At 38.7% G+C, this 24027-nt stretch overlaps 1 protein-coding gene across 5 annotated transcripts in view; it reads left to right on the forward strand.

The window, feature by feature from the left end:
* Positions 1–24027, forward strand: part of LOC126425232 (spectrin beta chain) — a 535456-nt gene that overhangs the window by 381490 nt on the left and 129939 nt on the right. For all 5 annotated transcript variants that reach the window (XM_050088190.1, XM_050088188.1, XM_050088189.1 and 2 more), the window contains exons 4-12: positions 2388–2539; positions 4916–5089; positions 6232–6520; positions 9865–10165; positions 11723–11935; positions 17878–18105; positions 18323–18461; positions 20263–20475; positions 23579–23770. In XM_050088190.1, coding sequence (XP_049944147.1) covers positions 2388–2539; positions 4916–5089; positions 6232–6520; positions 9865–10165; positions 11723–11935; positions 17878–18105; positions 18323–18461; positions 20263–20475; positions 23579–23770 — 1901 coding nt within the window. The remainder of the gene's footprint in view (positions 1–2387; positions 2540–4915; positions 5090–6231; positions 6521–9864; positions 10166–11722; positions 11936–17877; positions 18106–18322; positions 18462–20262; positions 20476–23578; positions 23771–24027) is intronic.

A 24027-nucleotide genomic window follows, 5' to 3' on the forward strand; every position in this document is an offset into this window, starting at 1 on the left:
TCCGTCTCCCCCCTCCCCCTCCCCCCTCTCTCCGTCTCCCCCTCCCCCTCCCCCCTCTATCTGTCTCCCCCCTCCCCCCTCACCCCTCTCTCTCCGTCTCCCCCCTCCCCCTCCCCCCTCTCTCTGTCTCCCCCCTCCCCCTCACCCCTCTCTCTGTCTCCCCCCTCCCCCCTCACCCCGTCTCCCCCCTCACCCTTCACCCCTCTCTCTGTCTCCCCCCTCACCTCTCTCTCTGTCTCCCCCCTCACCTCTCTCTCTGTCTCCCCCCTCACCCCTCACCCCTCTCTCTCTCCCACACACACACACACACACACACACAGTATGTAAACTCAAATAGCCAACAGTGAACTACAAATTAAAAAAGAAATACACAATTCTTCTACAAACCTGTAGCAACCAGAATACCAACATGCAAAACAAAAACTCTGTGAACTTACGCACAAATCTAATAGTAAGATTTTCTCCGTATTATGACACTGTAAGATAAACTAACTTGTCTCAGTTACGCACTCGTACTGCCTATGAATCTAGGAGGAAAAAATAAATATATAAAATGAAGTAAAAATGTTTTATGGTACCAGTAACAGTTGTCTGCAAGTAGTCTCCTGCTTGAGGTAGTAGGGATAAAATACTGACAGTGAGATGAAAGTTATTGGCAACTTTTATAGAAAGTAGACTGTGGTTACGAGAGTCAAAAGACATGAATGGGGAGCAGTAATCAAAAAAGGAGTGAGACATGGTTGCAAGATCATCTCATATGATGTTTGATCTGTACATCCAGCAAGCAGTAAAGGAAGCCAAGGAGAAAGTTGGAGGAGGAGTTAGTCCAGCAGGGAGAGGAAATAACTTAAAAGTTTTCTGATGGAAGGCAACAGAGAACTTCCAGCAACAGTTAGCAGTTGAATGGAATGGATAATATCTTGAAATGAATTTACAGGAACATCAACAAAGTAAAGTGAGGATGATGGAATGCAGTCAAATTAGATGATGAGATGCTGATTGAATTCGATTAGTGTAAGACACACCAAAAGTAGTAGATGTGTTTATCTCTTTAGGCAACGGATTAACTGACGATGGCTGAAGCATCATTGAGGATACAAAGTGCAAACTGTCAGTGGGAAGGGGTGGGGGAGGGGAGAGACATTGTTTCTTATAAGAGAAATGTTGAACATAGCAACCGAACTAAAAGAAGGGACACATTTTGAGGCATGATGAAATTATTAATTTGGTATTGGTGGGAAGTGTGATGGGTAAAATTTTTAGAGGGAGACAAAGGGATGAGTATAGTAAGCACATTCAAATCGGTTTTGCAGTTATTATTCAAAGATGAAGAAGATTTCACAAGCTAGGTTAATGTGGAAATCTGCTTCAAACGAGTATTCATACAGGAGGAGGAGGAAGAAGAAGAAGAAGAAGAAGAAGAAGAAGACACAGACACTAGCCACGTCCAGCTGTATTCTGACTATATGTAATGAGGAAAACAATGAAGTGTGTAAATGCCTCTGCATACCCTTTAACCTCACTTGTGATTTGCCACACCTGTTGTTGGATGGTGCCAGTAGAACTGCTAGGTGGTCTACCTTGAACAAAAAAATGCATTGAGCACCTGTCTTAAACTTTTGTGTGGGCTGTACCTTTCCTAGAAGCAGAAGTCAATTTTCCTTTAATGTTTTTATCAGGACCTCAAACACCAGAGCATACAAGATCTTGTAGACCTGTTTGCTGTTTCGCCACATTTTCTGATAGTACTTCCAACAAATGTAAGTTTCCAGTTTGGTTTTCCCTGTCTTTCTTCCATCTGTTTTGTTTTTCTGCAGTTTCGTAGCCTTACTGTCAAGTACTTCACAGTGCAACAGGCTCCGGAAGTGTACCTTTAATGCTGCAAATGTTTACATATGGTACCTTTCATTAATCCACATATAACAAGAGCCATCATTAAACAAACCAGTTGGAAAGATTTGCCATAGTTATAGTTGATATAACTTAATTTGTCTGATTTCAGTACCTTATTTTGTTTCAACTTATCTGACTACATTTGTGTCTTGTATCAGTGTGATATCTGTGCAATTCCCAGGTCATTTTATCTGCGGTTTCGACTTTCAGTTGTCATGTGACAGTGAATTAAGAAGTTGTAAGCTGGTTTGAGACCTAATATTTTGCAGATCATTGGGGAAGTGTTTCTTGTTTAAAATTGTTGTCACATTCTGCCAAACACCAACAGAAAATTGTGTTGTATGTTACTGCATCATATATTGACCCTAGATATGTAAACTGTTTCACTTTGGTAAAGCTAATGCTATGATAATAGTTTTGTTCAAAAGTGATAATAACTGCAACTGTTGTAATGCTTCCTTGCCATGTGAATAAATGTGATTTCTGTATTCCAGACGAGCGAGAGAGTGTACAAAAAAAGACCTTCCAAAAATGGGTGAATTCGCATCTAGTACGGGTATCGTGTCGTATCAGCGACTTGTATGTGGACTTGAGAGATGGCAAAATGCTCCTGAAACTTCTGGAAGTTTTGTCAGGCGAGCGACTTGTAAGTTTGTGCACTATATTCTAATTATCTCAAAGTGTGTGATCGATTTTGGATGATTGTGTGCTGCAGACAGTATTCTGTTAAGCCCCTATCAAAAGGTTGTATATATTCTATATAAAGAAATTTATTTCTGATTGTTTCAGTGCAGTTTGCAGAAACTGAGTTTCTCTTGAGTATAGTGTTAATTATCTATGCAAGTAGTACCTATAATAGAGCTCTGTCATTCACTTAAGCGATGTAGCATTAACTTCATGTTGTTGTGTTTGCCAAGAATATTAAAAAATATATTTTTTTTTCCCTTTTGCTATATCTGTGTAGTTAGTATTAGTTCATGGAAAAACTTTTTCTTACTGATAGATTTCAATAAATTGCAGATATCTAAAGCATAATTTGGAGAATTGTTTGATAATACTGTAATACTGAAAGGAAGTAATTGATCATTTCATTTCACAGAGTTTCACAAAAAAATTGTAGACATGAAATTTTCTTCAGCTTTTCATTTCCAATTGTTTAAAAGCAACTGCTTTTGCATGTTAACTAATAACTGTTTTATTTCTGAACCCCAAACAGTTGGATAAGATTACACATGTCAGTGAAATTTACATTTAAATTTTTGCTTGTTATTTGGTTGATGTACACAGTATCATCTATATTGCTTACAAATATATCGAGCAGAAAAGAGCAGGTTTCCACCCTTCACTGAGGGACCTGTTTTGCTCATGGCTTCCCTTTCCAACACCACTAGCTTTTCACTTTCTTTTGTATGGCAGTATGACTGCAGTTCAGCTGACCAGTGAAACTCGCCAAATATTACATGTATGCCCGTGTAAACGAACTAGTATGTACACTGAAAATTTATGTTGGAGATCAGTTAACCAGGATGAAATTTCGATTTACAGTGGCATGCTGATTTGAAATTTTATTGCATGTTAAAACTGAGTGCTGGACTGGAAGTAGAGCCTGGAACCTTTGCCTATTGTGGGCAAATGCTCTTCCGACTGAGCTATTGAGATGTGATCTAATCAGTTTCTGAGTTAATCCACCCTGGCACTCAGTTTGAAATGGCCTGGGAGTTTTGGATCACTGGTAACATCCCCCACTGAATAATTTTTCTTTCGTGATCATTTTCCCCTCTCTTAATATCTGGTACCTTGAAACCTTTTTTTGCCCATACCCCAAAAACTGCACACTGATTGCACCTTAATTCTGTCAACTGTCAGCAAGCAAGGGCAAAAAAATCTCTGAATTTCTTGTATTGAGAAAACCATTTCACTTGAGGGTGTTCATCAGCCTCAAAAGAAGTTAAGACTTGGAAAATAAAGTTGTCAAATTTCCAAGGCCCTAAAAGGATTAAATTTTATTGATTGCATTGTGAAAACAATAGAAAGTAAACACATGAAATGGCTTCAGTATTTTGCTTTCAGGGGATGAAATTATTGTACTGCTAATAGGCACAATTAAAAGTAGAATAATAGGTGGGGTATTTTTTAAACTGGGACCTGTCCCTGCTTCCCTGTTTTCGCAAACATATCCTTTCCTCCTGGGAAAGGAACTCACAACAACGAAAGCTAGAAATACGTTTTTCAGCTTTTAAATGTCCCTGTTGGCAACACTGAAATTCCCAACCAGACAGTATTTGTCGGGCATTCTGTCTCCTGGCAATTTTTTTAAGACTTGGCTGAATCCTCATTTTGATTCAGTAAATACATACAAAATCTCAGGTGTAAAATAACGGTTAACTATCATAAACAGCAGATAATATTAAGTTTCAAACAGTGGATTATTCCGAGCAGTGTTCTGCAAGTCCGATTGATGTTTCAACAAATTTTTTGTGGTATCCTGCCCACTCGTGTAATATACGATGCTTAGGATGCTGCTTTCTCGGATCGCTAAACAACAATTCGAGCAAATCACATTAATGGCTTTTATTACAGTAAAGTGTATTGACAGTACTTAACTTGGCCTCTTTACAAAGAGTGGTCGCAAGCAATTGGTGACATGAAAAGATCAATGTCCTTCAATGTATAAAATGTCCATGCAAGTAAATGATACTGTTCCCAAGTCACGGGTCGTCTTCTGTTGCGGCTCTTATAGTGTGGCCGGGGCTAGGCGGCATGTTGCTTTTATTGTCTTCGTGTAGAGGTTGCTGCTGCTGTGGTGACGTCCTAGTCAGCATGCTATTGGCTGAAGTTGTTCTCACAGCCCCCTCTACTGTATTGCTCTTCATCTTCGTGCCAGCACTTGTTGTTATGCTTGAACATTTTTTCTGTGGCACAGTCCTTGTGTGTGTGTGTGTGTGTGTGTGTGTGTGTGTGTGTGTGTGTGTGTGTGTTGACCAGAAAAATTATGTATTTATCTTCGTGTGTCCTTTGCCAGCCTCGTCCAACCAAGGGGAAGATGCGCATCCACTGCCTGGAGAATGTGGACAAAGCCCTCCAGTTCCTGAGGGACCAGAGGGTCCACCTGGAGAATATGGGTTCACACGACATCGTCGATGGAAATCCGAGGCTCAGCCTGGGCCTCATATGGACCATCATCCTTAGATTCCAGGTCTGTCTTTCAAAAACAAAACACCATATTAAAAAAAATTCTTCACTTGTTAAATTTAAAAAGAATTATTTTAAAGAGACTGATTAACAGCTTCTAGAAATCTAGGAGAAGTTTGACATGCCAAAATGACATGGTGTGAATTAATTTGTGATTATGTGGCCAATGAAATTACTACTACTCTTGTTATTATTTCACGTTTGCCATTTGATGATGATTTTAAAACATTTTAATTTTTGGAAAATCGTGGTGTGCATGTCACTTCGGTTAAAAACAGATCATCCTCAGGTATAATGCGACATTGTTATTCAGATGTGTGACACGTACTGCCTGTTAACAACCATCATGTGATAAACCAACATGTTGAGGCCAACTATAATACTTGAGTGACCTCCGTCTTCTGGCTTTCCGTGTTTATGCCGAGACAAGCGTGCTCCAGATTCACTATCTTGTCCTCGGTCTGCCAACTGATCTTCTCCCCAAAGATTAATGATTTGAGGCTTGCATTGGAGTGGTGATTTCAGCCATAGGCAGAACATGTTCCATCATTTCTTTGTATACAAAGTGCAGCTTTCTCTATTTTAAGTTTCTCACTTAATTCTGCATTTATGTTTTTACTCCAGATTTTATCCTGTCGGGCAGTGGAAAACACATTTCAAATAGAAAATAATTACTCTTTTAGGTTAGGTGATGAAAGTCATAGTATAGATGTACCTAACTAAAAGGTGAAATTTCTGACTAATCGACAGACAGCAGATGTATAGTATGTTGTAATAAATAATGTTCCTTGTATTAAAGAAAGGCTAATGATAAAATTAGGAAGATGATTGTGTGGAATCAGTTTTCTTAAACACTTCTTTGTGAAAATGGATGGGGGGCGATTAGTACCTTGGTGGTTTCTATTTGCCATTACATAGTGTAAATACAAATCAACAGTAGACTGATAACAATATGTGAACTTCACCATATAACAAGTTACTTCTGATTTTAAATTCAGTATATTTAATTGCATTTATGGGTAAATCTCCTAGACCCATTCAGTCATGCAGCTTGTATGCATTGCATTAATAGTCTTTGGCTCTATTTTTTTTACCTGAATATGGTATTGTGTTGACATAGTGACTGAAGGAAAGTATTTGTTGCAGATACAAGACATAACAATCGAAGAGACCGATAACCAAGAAACAAAGTCGGCAAAGGATGCACTCCTGTTGTGGTGTCAGATGAAGACTGCCGGCTATCACAATGTCAACGTGAGGAATTTCACAACGTCGTGGCGTGACGGTCTCGCTTTTAATGCGATTATCCACAAACATCGTCCAGACCTCATACAGTTTGAAAAACTGTCGAAGTCCAATGCGATGTACAATCTCAACAATGCATTTAATGTTGCTGAAGAGAAGCTTGGCCTAACAAAGTTGTTGGATGCTGAGGGTGAGAAACATTAATTTGCATTTGGTTTATGTATTTCCCCGTGGAGAATCTCACAAAGTCTCTTAGGAAAATGTGACTAATTAATAAAAAGTACCAAATTGTGTGTGTAATAGGAATTGAAGAAATGAATAGTGTATATAAAAAATAGTCTCATCTGTGTAAGATTGATTATTTTAAAATATCTGTTATGTAAGCAGAGATAATCTACTCACTGAGATACAGTAGTTGGAAGTGTGCTGGGCAGTGTAAAAGTGCATGGTTTTATGGCAATATGTATTGATAAAATTCCCTCTGTTGTATTCTTAACGTGGTGCACAAAATGACTTACTTCTCATATTGGTCATTGTGTGCACCACATCAAAAATAATTAAAGAGTACATCACTTGAATTAAATGCCCGCACCTTGTAGAAGAGGATAGTATGGTCTGCTTTGCTGTTGGTGTCACTATTCCTGTGATGAATTTATCCAAGCACATTGTGATATCATTGAGTTTCTTGTATGGTGGAAAATGTTTTAACCAGATGGAGGGCACCACAAGAGGAGCCCATTAGTTCCAGTTACAGCCGACCTGTTTGAGTCATGGCGCTGGACACAGCTCCTGCAGAGCATAGTTGCTGTTATCATCACTTTGATGACGTGTTCATTGTCATGTACTGTGTACATGAAAAGCTGGGAGAATTCTTTGACCCCATCAACAATATCCATGACAACATAAAGTTCACAGTGAAATTAGAGGCAGATGTTGCCTTGCCATTCTGTTATGTCCTCATCACCTGTAAAGCAAATGGGTGTCTCAGCCACAGTGTTTACCGGGAAGCCACTCACAAGTGCCGATATCTGCAGTCTGCAAGCTGACAGCTATTGCCGTCCGTCTGTTCTGAAGACCTCGCTGCATCGAATGGACACTGTCGCAGATGCTGAAAACTTGCTGAAGGAACTGGGCCAGAAGAAAACACATAAGCAGAAGGACCCTGAAGAGGACAAGAAGCTTGTGTTTTTGTCGTTATGTGGCTCAGTAACAGGAAAGATTAACTGGCTCTTAAAGATGCATACAATCAATTCAGTCTTCAGGGATCCAACAAAAATTTGACAATTCTTGATGCTTGTGGGAGATGGTGTCAGCCTCAGAATGACAGGGGTATATAAAATACCATGTGAGTTTGGGGAAATTTTATGTTGGATAGACTGTGTGTACCATTGAACAGCAATGTGTAGAACAAACGGTTAAAATGGCTTTGAGCACTATGGGAAATGTGTAGAACATTGAGAGTTGCTTGTAGAAGAACATGTTCTGGAAAACGGCCATCACATTGCGTTTGACGAAACATCCATTATTACATGAACAAATAGTTTCTGGGACAGCATAATAAAAGAATTGATTGAGATAAAAATTTATGGCAACACCCTTAATAAAGATGGCAGCCAGCAGCTAAACACGGCTTGGATCCAACCATCGGAAAGTTGAAGCTGGTGCACGGCAAAACCATTACCCTTATATGATGATAGAATGGGCACCAGTGACTTCACAGAAGGCAGTGCTGCAACATAAGGGCAGTAGCAGCTACCAAAAGAATGTTACCATTTGACATTGACCGAGGAGTACACAGTTAAAAGTTTTTGGATTTTAAACCGCCTGATGCAGCTGGAAGCTTGAGAGAATTTTATCTATGTTTGGGATGTAAAAGTTAAAGAATGAATCTTTCGTTTTGTGGTGAAGTGCTGTTGTTGTCTAAATGTCCTGGCAGATTAGAACTGTGTCTTGTCAACCCCCAAACATTACCTTCCACAGACAATATTCTTATAGGCTTGAAAACAGCACACACTAAAATCTGCTAAGTTCTGGTGAAGCCATTTCACCACAGTATCCCTTCTCCTACAAGTGAAGCTCTCTCATTAGTGAAGACGACACATCACTGTTGATCCAAGTCCATCCTGCGTGTTCCCATGTTCTTCAAGCACCCTTATGCTGAAGGTTTTATGCTGTTGTTCATAATAGTGAGAAGTGTCCATCACGAATAATGCTGGAAACTGTGATTTCGATGCATCGATCGGTTGCTGTCAGATGTCTGCATGTGCACATCTCCTGCCTGCTGTGCCCTGTATCATTTACATTTGAGTGAATATGTGAATGGTGCAGAAATGTTTAGTGACCAGTGGAATGCAACACAAAATGGTACATGTTCATTGTCGGATCTTATGTGAAGCACATTTAGTGGAAAACATCAGCAGAACAGTTTGTGCAGGTGTTCAAGATGCAGTGTTTTGGCAAAACCGCCAGTGAACTTTACAGCGCAAAATCTCGTGGGAAATGACATGAAATTGGCTCTGTAGCGAATAAAAGCTGTAGCTAGCAGGAAATAAGACACTATTGTGGTAAAATACTATCAAAAAAGACCTACATCCAGACGAACTTCTGCATGTGGTCTCTTGAGTAAAGTGGAATCTAGACTTGCGGATCCACAGTTTTTTATTTCTGCAAATGAGCCTCAGATCAGCTTGTCAGGGTATGTGAACTCAAGAGACCGACCGTGTACCATTACACTTCAGAGAATCCTCATCAGTAGTTTGAAGAGCAGTTGTGTAATCTCAAGATTGGTGTTCGGCGCGTGATGTAACGTGGTTTTTTTTCACCAAACCATTAGTGCAAATCAGTCTGCCCAGAAACTGTCCAATGTGTATTTGAATCTGCTCACAAGAGATGAATGACTGTTTAGATATTTTCAGTAATGTGGAGCAACAGCACACATGACCTCGACAACCTTCTCAGTTACCCACAGTTCATTAGGAGAGGTGACAGATTGTCAATGTTTTATGGGTACAGTAGTGGTCGAATGTTCAAATGGCATAGCTGCGGTGTACACTAATTTGATGGGCAATTTCCCTTGCTAACAGCCCTCCTTGCTGTGAAAGGCAATGTATGCCCAGTCTGAGCTTGGAATAGCACTCGTGGACACATCAAGGGACTGAACAGTATTGTCCCGTTCACAGTTGTAGCCACAGTGTGCTCAACTGAACTATGCTGACTGAGAAAGCGGGCTTGCTTTTACCTCCATTACATAGGTGGACTGCACATAGCAATTTGCTGTAATTCCAGGTTTGAGAAAGCTGAGTGTTTGGTACAAAACTTTTTTTCATCAGTTTATTTCTAATATAAATATTTTTAGTTAATTGGTCACTGTTTCATTTTAAAATGATTTTATTTCTTCAGTAAATTGTGGATGCTAGCTAGTAAGGCAAAACAGTGCATACTGGTGGTGGGCTGTCAGTTTAGGTTGCAGCATTTTTGCCTCTTCTGTTTCATAGCTGCACAAAATGAAAAGTTTTGACCATTTTCTATTTGCAGATGTCTTCGTGGAGCAGCCCGACGAGAAGTCCATCATCACATACGTCGTGACTTATTACCACTACTTCAGCAAGCTGAAGCAGGAAACTGTGCAGGGCAAGCGAATTGGCAAAGTGGTCGGTATTGCCATGGAGAATGACAGGTCTGCACAGGAATACGAGTCACTGACATCAGATTTACTGCGCTGGATCGAAGCGACAATAGAGTCTCTCGGAGATCGTAACTTTGCCAACTCTTTGGCCGGAGTGCAGCAGCAGCTAGCACAGTTCAATACTTACCGCACTGTGGAGAAACCACCTAAGTAAGTATGGAGTTGATTTAGAGTACAGTTTTCATAGTCGTGTAGTCATCATAGTAAAATTTCCGTGTTTGGAATGATGTGCCTGGCATACATTTTTCTACTTTCCCTGATTACTGACTTCCTTAAAAAATTTAATTTAGTGGTAGGCTCTTTATTTCAACCTCCATATTAAAATGGAAATAGGACTCAGCTGAAGCAAATCGTGTGAAAAAATAAATGACATTTATTAAATCTGTAAAGTATTAAAATGCAAAACATAATGAAATTCAACACTACCTCTGACTGTGCAAGAGGTGAGAGTAGTAGTTCCAATGTTAAGAATTTTATGACACTTTAATGGCTGACATGTGTAATTGGTAAAACTTCTATACAGACTGTAGTGTTTCCAACAGCTAGCTGACTTTTCAGTGGAAAGTTAGAGATCAGTGTGTGTAAAAAAAAGTTAAGAATGCTGTAATACCTGTGGTCCAGGGAATTAAATCTCGTCATGATTATATATATATATATATATATATATATATATATATATATATATATATATATATATTTTAAGAATTTTTAGCAGTTTGGATGATTTTTCCTAGTTGTAGGTGTTGTGCAGAGTTGAAGAGCTTAGAGTGTATGGGGACCCCATGACTATTCACTTTCCTGTGGAGGGTAGAAATGGCACACTAACTTACACTTCCATAAAAGTTTATGGATGAGAGATTACAGCACTGGAAAATGTACTTCTTACACATGTGATGTGAACCACATTAATTAATTGGCAAAAGAATTAACTGTTCTGGGCAGTGAAAAATGGTGTGTAGAATGCTACATATAAATTTAGTGTTGCATTTAGCTTCATATTTTGAAAGAGGAGGGGGTTTGGGGGGTCATGCCGTGGTTTTCAGATCATTTTTAACTAAGTTTTTTTTTTTTTTTTTTTTTTTTTTTTTTTTTTTTTTTTTTTTTAAAAAGAGTGGATAATCAAAGGATAGCTAATGTAAACACCTAAGCTGCTTCTTAATTTTAGCCCCTCTTGCTAATTACATAAGATAGACAGGTTGATTAAGTAATGAAAGAGAAACTTTAATATTCTGTAGAAATATACACAGGAAGGTGTGCTCCACAAATGAACTCACGGTATTGTTAGTAGTAGTGTGTTCATTTGGGGCGTGATTCATTTCATTGACAAAAAAAGAGTTATGATAGATGGGTGATGTTTTGTTATGTTGAGTCAGTGTGTATGAAATCTGTTATAGTAAAGGCATAGAAGTCAGTTAAGAGACAAAGAACAGTCTTCTAGGATGATACTACTTCATGTTATTTGCTATTTGTCTCTTAAATGTAGTTTTAAAACATTGAATTTAAAGTGCAAAATCTTACAGAACTGATGAAAAGCTAATTAATAGATGTGTTCTCACATTTATAGATGGTTAAAGGTGTGTGTGTGTGTGTGTGTGTGTGTGTGTGTGTGTGTGTGTGTGTGTGTGTGTGTGTTACTTCCTTAATTTTTTTTCACCTGTTAATTGATTACAACACTGCATTTCTACAAGCATAAACTGTGTCTTATAGGTTTGTGGAAAAAGGAAACCTCGAAGTGCTGCTGTTTACACTGCAGTCACGAATGCGAGCAAACAATCAGAAGCCATACACACCTCGAGAAGGGCGCATGATCTCCGACATAAACAAGGCATGGGAGAGGCTGGAGAAAGCGGAGCACGAGCGAGAGCTCGCCCTCCGGGAGGAACTCATCCGTCAGGAGAAGTTGGAACAGCTTGCAGCCAGGTAAGCTCGCTGAAAATCCCAAAAGATTCCCTGCTGCCAATGCTGGAATTATAGTTGCTGCCATGTAGAGGTGGATTTAGTGCACTTCTAACTGACCAACTTAGTGTTAGAGCAACCATCACATTTCTATGAGAGTTGTTCAATAAACAGTGCTAGAATTTTTATATTTTTGTGTATTTTATGTATTTATTTACATTAAAAAGGCATACCATGTTCTTCTGTTCTCAAGATACATTCAACGAATCCTCATAACAGTTCTCATAATTCAAAACAATGTGGTCACCTTATTGTGAATATTAAGACAAGAATTCTGTTTGTGTAAGATCGCTTGGGGAAACCAAATAGTGAAAAGGTGGCCATTTCAATAAAACTTAAGGATGGGAAAGGTGAAAATTTGTCTTGAGTGTCATAGAAAAAGGTGAAAAGTAACAGCCCTGATTATCTTTTCAAATGCTGGTGATACAGTATTGATTTATGATGATTTAGAAGATCTTCCATAACTCATCAGCACATTAGGAAATGACAATAGTAATCTGTGTCTGAGTATCAACACCAAAAAGACAAGTTAGACAAGCTCACGATAGCCCAACTCTGTTACAGATGCAAATCTACGATTCACTGCCTCCTAAATGTAAAGAGTAGACAAGTTAAGCATTTTGGATTGTGGATTTGCGAAGATTGGAGGACAGCCATGCATGTAAAATGTTGCATCGAGAACACTCGTAATGCCTTCATAAAAATTCTCACAAGTACAGATGTGGACCTAAACCTTCGTGTCCTGGTTTGGCACAAATTTTCATATGTCACTATTGGGTAGCAGAGCCTACCTAATGCAGCTGATGTCTCGAAATTCAGTTACCGAATTAATTTCAAAAATATGTGGAGCCCAACATTGGCTGTTGTTTCAGACATGCATGTAACTAAGCCTTAGAGTGAAGATTTGTAAGGTACCACATCTGGTATCTGGTCTATACTTATATATGATTCTGATGAATGGGCACTAAAATGCCAACAGCAAGGAAGTTAGGACATAAAGTATATTCATCATCATCAGTTATCTGCTATATTAGCAGGTCCTTTGCCTCTCCATTTTCTGCGATCCATTGCTTCCTTCTTAAGGCTGCTGTATGTTGTACCGTCCATCATGTCATCCAGTATCTGGAATCTCTTCCTTCCTCGCTTCCTTTTCCCTTCTACATAACCTTCTAAAACTGTTTTTATCAGTCCGTCATTCTTTCTTAATATATGCCCAATCCAATTTCTTTTTCTTTTCTTTTTCTTTTCTTTATTACATCTAGTAACTGCCTTTTCTCTCCCACTCTTCTCAGTACCTCTTCATTTTTTACTCTGTCCATCCAACTTATTCCTTCCATCTTCCGCCATGTCCAGATCTCAAAAGCCTCCAGCCTTTCTCTGTCTTTTTTCCTTATAGTCCATGTTTCAGCGCCATATAGAAGAACACTCCATACAAGACATTTTATGAGTCTCTTTCTGAGTTCTCTGTCCATACCGCTGCAGAAGATTCTCCTTTTTTTATAAAACGCCTCTTTTGCCATTGCTATCCTTGTTTTAATTTCTGTGGTGCACTTCCAGTCGGTGTCTGTCCTGCTTCCAAGATACTTAAAATTTTGCACCTGTTCTAGTTTTTTTCCATTCAGCACAATTTTTAGTTCCTTATTTCCTCCTATTGCCAATACTTTTGTTTTATTTGTGTTAATTTTCATTCCATATTTTTTTCCGTTAGTTGCAATGGTGTCCACCAAATCCTGTAATTCTTTTTCCCCTGTGGCTAGAAGGACCATGTCATCAGCAAATCTCAAGCACCCTACTCTTCTTCCTCCAATTTCTACTCCTTTGTCATCTAATGAGCATTGGTCAATCATATTTTCCAAGTACAGGTTGAAAAGAGTAGGTGATAAACAGCATCCTTGTCTTACTCCTTTCCCTAGTCTGATCCAGTTTGTACTTTCTCCTCTCACTTTAACTGAAACTTTTTGATTAAGGTACAATGAGTTTATAAGTCTTCTGGTTTTCCAGTCCACTCTCTTTTCCCTCATAATAGTCGCCAGCTTGTCCCAAACCAAATTGTCAAATGCCTTTTCTAAATCGATGAAGCACATATATAGGTCTCTTCCTTTTTCAATAAACCTTTCTGCTAAGATTCGTAGGAGCCCTATTGCATCTCTGGTGCCCGTATTCCGTCTAAAGCCAAACTGCTCCTCGCCGAGATTCTCCTCTATTACTTTTTCAAGTCTTTTATTAATTATTCTTAACATCACTTTGGCTGCATGTGAAATGAGGCTGATTGTCCTGTGCTCGCTGCATTTCTTGGTTCCTTGTTTTTTCGGCAATGGAATCATTACTGTTGTCAAAAAGTCCTCAGGCCATTCACCACTGTCATATATTTTATTACATAACCTCAATATATTACAGAATGCAAAATATGGTTGATAATAGGAGGGAACATTCAGTGAGAAAGGAGGTGGTGGTGAGAATAGGTTGGTTAAATAACATAGAGCAGTAGACACGATTGCCAAGTGCATATAAACTATTACATACTGCACTTCATAAAATAAAGGTACATCGTGTAGTTGTCGATATCCATTAATTGGGGGGGGGGGGGGGGAGAATTATTATTATTATTATTATTATTATTATTGTTATTATTATTAATGTGTTTTACATGAACTACTGTGCAGATGGCGAGTATGTAAGGTACCGGGTCCTATAATGTACGTAAGTCGACATTCCCTCAGCTGTGTTCTGCAAAACTCTGGGATTCCATGGAGATAGCTTACAGGTTCTGTGAAATGAATGTGCCTTCTTTCATATCATTCAAGAAAGTAACTTACAAAATAGATAAAATTAACTCCTCTACAAAATAAAAAAAATAGAATAATCGACCCTTGCTTCCACACACTAATTTGGATAGATGATATGAACGCAACACCAACAGTGAATAAGCCTGTATTTATCAGAGACTAGAGGGCAGCCTTTCAGATGGAAAACTCGACAGTGAGAAACAACTGCACAAGGCGTGACTATAACAGGTTACATAAACAGGAATTGTTGTTCACCTGCCAGTGCACCTACAGTACATAGTTTTCTATCATGGAAAGATGCGGTCCAAATTGCTCATTTAAGCAACCTTCCTAAAAAGATCAAATGAACTTAATTTAACCTTTGATGGTAAATAAATATATATACTGACCATGAAAAAATCCTTGCACTTAAGAAAGGATAATTTTTAAGTGCTTCATGGAGTTTCACCACTTTCCAGCAATAAGACCTTATCAAAGAAGGAGGGATTGAATTAGGAGTGACATTTACTGAAAAACTTATTAAGCAATTGAAAGGTTTCAATGAATCTGTTAATTAGCATTCCCAAAATGAACAACAGATTAAATTTCAATGATTTTGGATTGAAAACCCATTTATTGGCCTTGCACGACCATTCATGAAGTCAGCAGAATAATGTGAAACTTTCATTGAACTTACATCTCCTCCATTCTTGGAAAAAAACTATTAATTAAATGTGATCAGGAGAATTTTGCTGCAGTTTAAAAAATGAATGTCCTCAGCTATTGCTGTGTTGGTACTTCTGTCATTTGCAATGCTATAACTTATTTACCAAGCTACAGTTCGCCTGCTTAACTGAGTGGTAATGTTTGTCTGCCTGGGTTAGATTCCTGGACTGGGTGAAGATTTTTTTTCGTTCGTGGACTGGGTGTTGAGTCCACCACCACCACCACCAGCATGCAAGTCGCCCAATATGGTTTCATCTGAGATAAGACCCGCAACTCGGTAGCCAAACTTCCCCAGATGGGGCCTCCCAGCTATCAGCGCCACACTTTCATTTCATTTTTACCAAACTATAAGGCAAGGTTTTTTTCTCAAATTTGTCTTTTGAAAAGTACAGGTTGGTCTTAAACTTGCAGTTTAAGCTATTGTTCCTAAGGCCAACATTTTTATGTTGAATACTATCTCATTTTAATGGCTGTCTTACATTTACAGATGAAGTTTCAGCAAGTGAATTCACTTGCAGATTTAATTTGAAGAATTCAGTAGGGTCGTACCAGCTTATCTGAGCACTAGGACTTGTGAGAGGAGAGGAGTGGCAAGCAGGGGGCAAAGTCCATCCTGCTGCCAGTCATGGGAGTGTGTGCTTTATATGAAGATCTACCTTGCTTAAACAACAGTTTGCCTAAATCATTTAATAGTTGGAACTGAACTTAGCTAAAAATTGGGCAAAATGTGTGTTTCTACAAGAGACAAATTAATGCTAACAAAAATGTTCACACAATGCTTGAAACGTGGAACAACAAATGAAACAATGAAACATGAGCTTCAACAATGCCACTGAACCCATTACTGCTCTACAGCCCTATTGATTGCCAGGGTTGGCAGTAGTATTAATCTGAAGTGGTAAGGTTTATATTGTTGTCATTCGGTTTGGTTGTGTTGGAAGCACTAGATATAATCAATGTAAGGAAATGGCGTGACTGTTTGCCAGGCGGTTCAAACAAAAATTATCAGACGCCTGTTTATTTTGATATGCCATCAAATATTACTGTCGATCAGGAGGCTTTTTAAGTTTCGTATAAGAAGATATAACAGTAATGTTGAGGATACTTGCAGAAGTTTCTCCCACATGTGACTCTTCACAGGAAAATGATACCAGAAGGAAAACTGCCTGCGGGGATTACCTTTAGTCACCAAGAAAAGAGCTGGATGACAATTGATACGAAGTTAGATTGCGGACCCTTTGCTTATCAGAAGGGAAATGTTAGAGCTGGATTCTTTCAGTGGACACCTCACAAAGGAAATTAAGGATCTAACAGTAAAGAACATCACCACCTGATAATAACTCATGGTGGCATGACCTCACAACTTCCAAGTAATTGGTGTTGGTGTGCATAGACCTTATAAGGCTCACCTGTGACAGCTTTACAGTGAGGGCATATTTACCTATTCGGGAAAGTTAAAGAAATCCTTAATATCTGTGGTGGGCCAGTGGATATTTAATGCCTGGCACAGCATCGCAAGGAAATCTATAATGAAAGAATTCAGAAAGTGCTGCAGAGCTATTGCTATGGGTAGGTCAGGTGATAATGCCAGTAGAATTACAAATAAAGACAGTACCGGTTGTTGCTGTTTTTGTTGTTATAGGTGGTGGTGGTGGTGGTGGTGGTGGTGGTGGTGGTAAAAGTAGTGATACCACAGGCATCTGGCTCGGCTAGTAAGGATTTGTTCATTTTATTTCTCCTTGTATTCCAGAATCTAGCCAATCAATAAATGACATAAGTTCTAAAATGGGTACAATGCTAATTTTCTAGGCAGATACTTTATATCAATACAACAGTTCATGATTTTAATTAGAATATGTTAAAAATAAAAATTTCTCAAGGAACTTTTTGAGGGAGGGACAGTGGTCCTAATTCCAGGTCTTATAGTCGGTTAAATATAGTACATGTGCAAAAGTCGGCTTGCGTGTTAAAAAATACCTTAGCAGACTTAATATTAAATATATCTGCAATAATAATGACCAGTACCTCATTTTATCTCATAAAAATTTAAGTTGATTTAAGAATTTTGGGGTTAATTTTGGATTTAATTTTGAAAACAAATAAATATTATTTGCAATAATTGTCATTTTTGTTGCAAATAATTCATTTACGGAATGTTGGTTTGAAGGCATACTACAGACTCGCACAGGGAGTACCACAATAAAAAAGGACATTAAAAAGGGTTACACTTACCAAAAACCTTGAACACTCTTGTAGGTAACTATTCAGGTTTTCTCATATTTTTTTGCACAATACTCGCACTACTCTGTAGGGATACTATATATTCCTGCAGTAAATACTGATTTTTGTAAATATGTTTTGCAAACACGTCTGGCATTTTCTGATGATCGCGAAACACAATTTTCATGTTCGCAGATTCAATCGCAAGGCGAGTATGCGAGAAACATGGCTGTCAGAGAACCAGCGCCTCGTGTCCCAGGACAACTTCGGGTTTGACTTGGCTGCTGTGGAGGCGGCTGCCAAGAAGCACGAGGCTATAGAGACGGACATCTTTGCGTATGAAGAACGTGTCCAGGCTGTCGTGGCTGTGTCACAGGAGCTGGAAGCTGAAAACTACCACGACATTGACCGCATCAATGCCAGGTATTGAACAGTAAAATATTGGAACTGGCTTCAATTCAGTCTACAGATTTATTAAGGAAATAATGTCTGCTACATGAAATGATGAAAACATATTTCCTGTATTTATTTATTTTTTAAATTGTGTTACGGATTTTGCTGGCATGTTTTGGTTGCAGAAATAGTCTTCAAGGATAGTACAGTTACTAGTAGTTATTAAATTGGGATTTGACATTAACAGGAAAGACAACGTTCTTCGTCTGTGGAATTACCTCCTGGAGCTTCTCAGAGCTCGCCGTCTTCGCCTCGAGCTTTCTCTCCAGTTACAGCAGAACTTCCAAGAGATGCTCTACATATTGGACTCTATGGAAGAACTTAAGGTGAGTAATCAAGAATAGAAAATACAAATTTTTGTGCCCTATTGCTAGAAATTGTCAATTCGTTTGCTGCTGTGTGGTTTGCAGAGGAAAAGGCTTCAGTTTAATTAATGGCAATTTGCAAAGAAAGTATCCACCAAACTGAAATTTCAATTCAGTATTGGTAGAATCGGTTTTCTGCTTAACTGGCCAACAGCAGCATGAGTCACATACATGCCAGCTTAAAGAACTTGATGTTATCTTGACTGAAACAGGGGATTGGGGGGGGGGGGGGGGGGGTGATGGTTGAACAAAACAAGAGTGCTGTGAAAATAATCCAGAGCTCTGTATTGAGGAACAAAAAGCAAACCAGTCTGAAAGGGAATCGATGAATGCTATTTGTTATTGCTTCTCATTCGTCCTGTACTTCTGTTCTTGTGTCCTTTTACTCCATACTCTGCCTTTGATTGTTATCTGCTTAATTAATGGCTGTTTTTATTCAAATACACACCACATTGATGTGCCAGAACATAATTTTCTAGGATAAGAGATCCAGAACAGTAATTATCAAGCAGCAAGTAGCCTTTTGTTTGTAGAAGTTGGGGAACTGCACTGTTTATTGCGGTTTATTATACGTCATTATAGTTTTGAAGGTTTTGCAATAATCTGCAGGTATTAAACTTCATATTGAAGTGCTTATTTATTCCTGTCTAGTACTGTCTGTGTGCAGCTGTAGTTGTGCTCGCTGTGCAAGCTGCAGCACAAAATACCTTTGACTACAATAACTGAATATTTGATGTTCTGATGTTCACTGTGGCTACATGTCTATGGTGTCTCATGACATAATTTTGCTCTAAAATATGTTTATGGAATTTTTCTTGTAATAAGAGTGATGAAGTGGAAAAGTATCAGAATGGAGGCCCTAGGCGTTTAATACTACGATCTGTAAAATGTGGCAATATTAGTGACGGAAGGAGAATGACTTTTTACTAGAAAAAACTGAGGAACCGTCCATCATTTTCCTTGAAGCTTATGTCTGTATAATCTATTTACATTTCAGACTTAAAAAAGAAATAGAAAAAAAAAAAAAGAAACATGGTAGTCAAGGTGCTGGAGAAACACTAATTGGAATAATTTCATTTGAGCACAGCTTAGGTTTTCTATGTGATAGTCTCGACTTAGGAAGGGCCCGTAGTAGTATTTAATTGGGAAATTTTTTCTCAGCATATTCACACAGCTCACTTAGCTTATGACAACTAAAGCTATCATTTTCCAACCCAACCTTAGCTCGGAAGCAGACCGCAGGTTATTTTATCCCTAGAACTAAGATTTCATATTTCAAACCAAAACGGAAGAAAAGCAAAATTCCTGTTCAAAAATACTCTGAAATCTTAAGAATTTCTCAGAGGAGAGGTGGAAAGTTGTGCCAAACCTTTAATTGGGAGCTAGAGAGACCTTGCACAAAACGATTTGTAGTTAATACTGGGCCAACAGCCAAGGTTGTAAATCTGTAGTGCCCTTAGTAATGTTATGCTAGTAATTGACAGTCATTCTACGGAAAATTGCTTTATTGTCTGTTCGTAATATTCATTGGTTACCTTTTCTGGTTTAGAAGTCAGTCAAAAGTTTAAGATTTATAAAAACAGTTAATGTTTTAATTGTGCCAGAAACTGCTGAAACTAATTTTAAAAAATTGCATCTACCCTACTGCCCCTCTTTTCTGAAGTTGCTGTTAGAGAGAGAGAGAGAGAGAGAGAGAGAGAGAGAGAGAGAGAGAGAGAGACTCTAGTACTAAGATACTTTAATTTTACTGCTTATTTTACAGCTACGCCTGCTGTCAGACGATTACGGAAAGCACCTCATGGGTGTGGAGGACCTCCTGCAGAAGCACTCTCTAGTGGAAGCAGATATAAATGTGCTAGGCGAGAGAGTGAAGGCGGTGGTGCAGCAGTCGCAACGCTTCCTCGACCAGGAGGCTGCCGAAGGCTACCGGCCGTGCGACCCGGCCATCATCGTGGAGAGGGTGCAACAGCTGGAGGTGAGTTTCTTAAATGCATAATTGAGAGAGTGTAAATTTGGTAACACTTGTTGCCGGCAGCTCCTTAATTTTAGGGTCATATATAACACACACATGGTTCAGTGGTAAAGAGCAGGCTACAGATTGAGACGTCTCGGGTTCGATCCCCGGCCACTTCCAGGATTTTTATGTCGCTTATCTCTTTGTTCACCTCAGGCAGCATTTGTTTGTTGGAAAAAATGGTTCAGAATTCCCATCAAACTGTAGATGACCTAAAACTGGCAGGGCAACTCAGTTCAAAGGTCAGAGGAAGGCAACAATGTATTACCTGAAATAGGACTGTCTGTAGTAGACAATTGTGGCATTCGAAACAATCCTCAGATTGCTGACTGCCCTATTCTTCCCCCGGTATACACAGCAGCATGTAAGACAAGTTTTCTTTTAACTAGAGTTTCCACATTTATATCCTGTGGCAGTGTAATTTGTGTGACATGTTTGAATTTGCTTCGTCTGGGTGCACATGATGATTGTTTCCCCTGACATAGATAAGACCACAGCACTGTGGCAGTGTAATTTGTGTGACATGTTTGAATTTGCTTCATCTGGGTGCACATGATGATTGTTTCCCCTGACATAGATAAGACCACAGCACAAGTGAACACTTTCACATTATAGAGAATACGTGGTTTTCCTTTAGAAGATTGCTCTTCTTCCAATATGTCTTAAAGTGGGTACTTTGGTGGCCAAATATCTAATATTGTTATGTAGAAAGTGATAAAATACTGTTTATGATAATGCATTTCACTCAGTAATGTTTATAAGGAAAACAATAGGTTTTATTTAATTACATATTCCACAAACATTTCATCAAGGGCTGTCGCAGGGCTGACTATTCTTTTAGGAATATTTTTGCTAGTAATTCACCATGTTGTGTCATAGCATTTTGTTGTTCTGCTGTAGCACAATGTCTTTTGGAGCCACAACTTCATACTTCGGGAATACAGTAACACTTTGTGATGTTCGCCTGCTTTATTTCTTCGTCGATTGTCCTCTGTGTCGACATGTTGCATTGCTACACTGGCTGAAAAATGAGGGTGAAAGTTCAGCATTGATGTAGCCGACAGGTGCACATTTGTGTTTCACAGTTCTTTACTTTCTCTGCTCTCAACCCTCCAGTAATACACAATTAAATGGACAGCGCATTATTGTTCAACTTTCGATATGTGTCATTAATAGATTGCAAGCAAACATCAACAAACTGCTACGATAGTTTACTGTTGAACATCTACGAGCAGTAAAAACCTAACCACACAGTTCTTGTCGCATAATATGGTACGTATTGAACAGACACTGTCATTGTTTTAACACACCGCCAATCACACTTATTTCACAGTTAAATGGCTGCATTGTTGTTGACCTAACTAATACAGGTTCCTCGTCTCAAACTCGGCCGTGGACTGACTGTCTTGGGATCAAAAATCGGGCTCTTGTATATCCTCACAATAATAGACACTGAAACTATACATTGTTCGATGTTTAAGTTACGGAAATTACAAGGAAAACGTAACTCGTGATTGAATACATCGATAAATTCTGTGTTTTTTAACAGTTTCTTCTACTACAAGAGTTAGATCGAATTATTTGTTTAAATGATGAAATTAACAGATATAGTTACACAAACAATACTTTTGACAAAACTGGTAATTAGTTTGGGATTAAGAGCTGGCTTTGCTAACATGTTTTCGAATAGACCAAATATATACTTTTAAGATTACTATTACTTGTTCCTCCAAATGTTTATAATCAGTACAGAATTTATATTTGTTATAAGTCAACTGTAGAATTTAAGTTATGAAACAGTTACTGATTTCACCCTATAACAGAAGATACTAGCTAGGCATAGTCAAAAGAAATTAGGAAATCAGTTACATACATAAAACTAAGCACAAAATTTGAGCTGGTGTTATATTCTTTAAAACTGAGGGCCAATCTTTTTCTTTTATGAAAATGCAGATTATACTCATGTATGTTGATGGTAATTAGCTAAAAGTGAAAAAAAATGAATTTTAAGGAGACAGGTGGCAAAACAAGATGGGAAGTAAAAATATCCCAGCTTGCTTTGTCCCAACCTTTTTGGGCAAGGCATCCAATTCAGTTCATCGTGTAGCAGTAAATGAGTTATATAGTTGTTAGTTTTACGCAAAAAAAATCTCAAATGAAATAAAATAACAAAAATAATCAATTATTGATAATATAGTGTGTGTGTGTGTGTGTGTGTGTGTGTGTGTGTGTGTGTGTGTGTGTGTTTTCCCCTGCTGCCATTTGATGAGTTGATTTTTTTAAATCTGTCCATTTACATTATATTATCAAATGAAATAAAGTGCAAGATTGGCTACAGATTTTCATTTCCTGTGTCAGTGAAAAACTTCCACATTTGTGCTTGCACTGTAAATAGAATACTTTAGTATGTTTATGACTGTACTGTGGTGTTAAAATGACACATTTTAATTCATGGTTGTAAGGTATATTCAGGCATCAAAGGTCATATTATTATATGTTTATGTAACAGGCGAAACAAAATAAAATTATTGAGACTAGTGGCAGTTACAATGTAATTTCACATTTGCATCTATTTTTTAAATTCTGAAACAGTCACGGTATAGATAAAATTGTGAGAGGAGGTAGTAATGTTGCAACTGAATACCCTAGGGTCATCTGTATTCTTTCACTTTTCACACAAATTTGACATTTTTCAATGTGGATAAGTTTTGTTATGATCACTGTAGTGAAACTAGACCTGAAAGTACGTAAATGCCTGTACAAGCGAAGGAAGGGCAGCTCAGTCAGACCCCAGGATGAGGGGACCCACCTGTAGCGAGGAAAAGGCCATGCCTGCCATTGTTGATATTTAATCTGCAGTACCATCATGTCTTTCACAGCTTTCTAAAACTGACCCACTTCCAAATACCCCTGTTGGAAGTTTGGGGCCCGAAACTTCACACTTGAATTGTGTTGCGGAATTTTTACTCTCATTACAATTTGTGCCGAGAAATTTTTCGGAGCAGGAAATACTGTACAAATAATTGTTGCTCTCTGTCAGTAATTTTTCTCTCCTCATTCATAGGACGCATATGCCGAACTCGTCAAGTTGGCTGTGGAACGGAGAGCGCGTCTGGAGGAGAGCCGCAAACTGTGGCAATTCTACTGGGACATGGCCGACGAGGAGAACTGGATCAAGGAGAAGGAGCAGATTGTCTCGACGGGTGATATCGGACACGACCTCACCACCATCAATCTGCTGCTTTCCAAACACAAGGTAAGGACCCGACTAGCTATCTCAGGTGGCTTGCATGCTGCCCTCTGTAAGGAAACAGTGGTCAGCAATTGTCTCACGCAACCAAGTGACAAAATTGAGAGTAAATATTTACTGCATAAAAAGGAAAAACATGTTCCCAGGTGTGTGGTTTGGAGACAAGAGCCCACTATCCTACTTCTGCGATGACTAAAGTGCCTGTTCAAGACTAGTAGACACTGCTTGCCGAAAAGGAAAAACCACCCACATAAGTAATCAGA

This window comes from Schistocerca serialis, chromosome 10, assembly GCF_023864345.2.
Source record: "Schistocerca serialis cubense isolate TAMUIC-IGC-003099 chromosome 10, iqSchSeri2.2, whole genome shotgun sequence".
Taxonomy (NCBI): Eukaryota; Metazoa; Arthropoda; class Insecta; order Orthoptera; family Acrididae; genus Schistocerca; species Schistocerca serialis.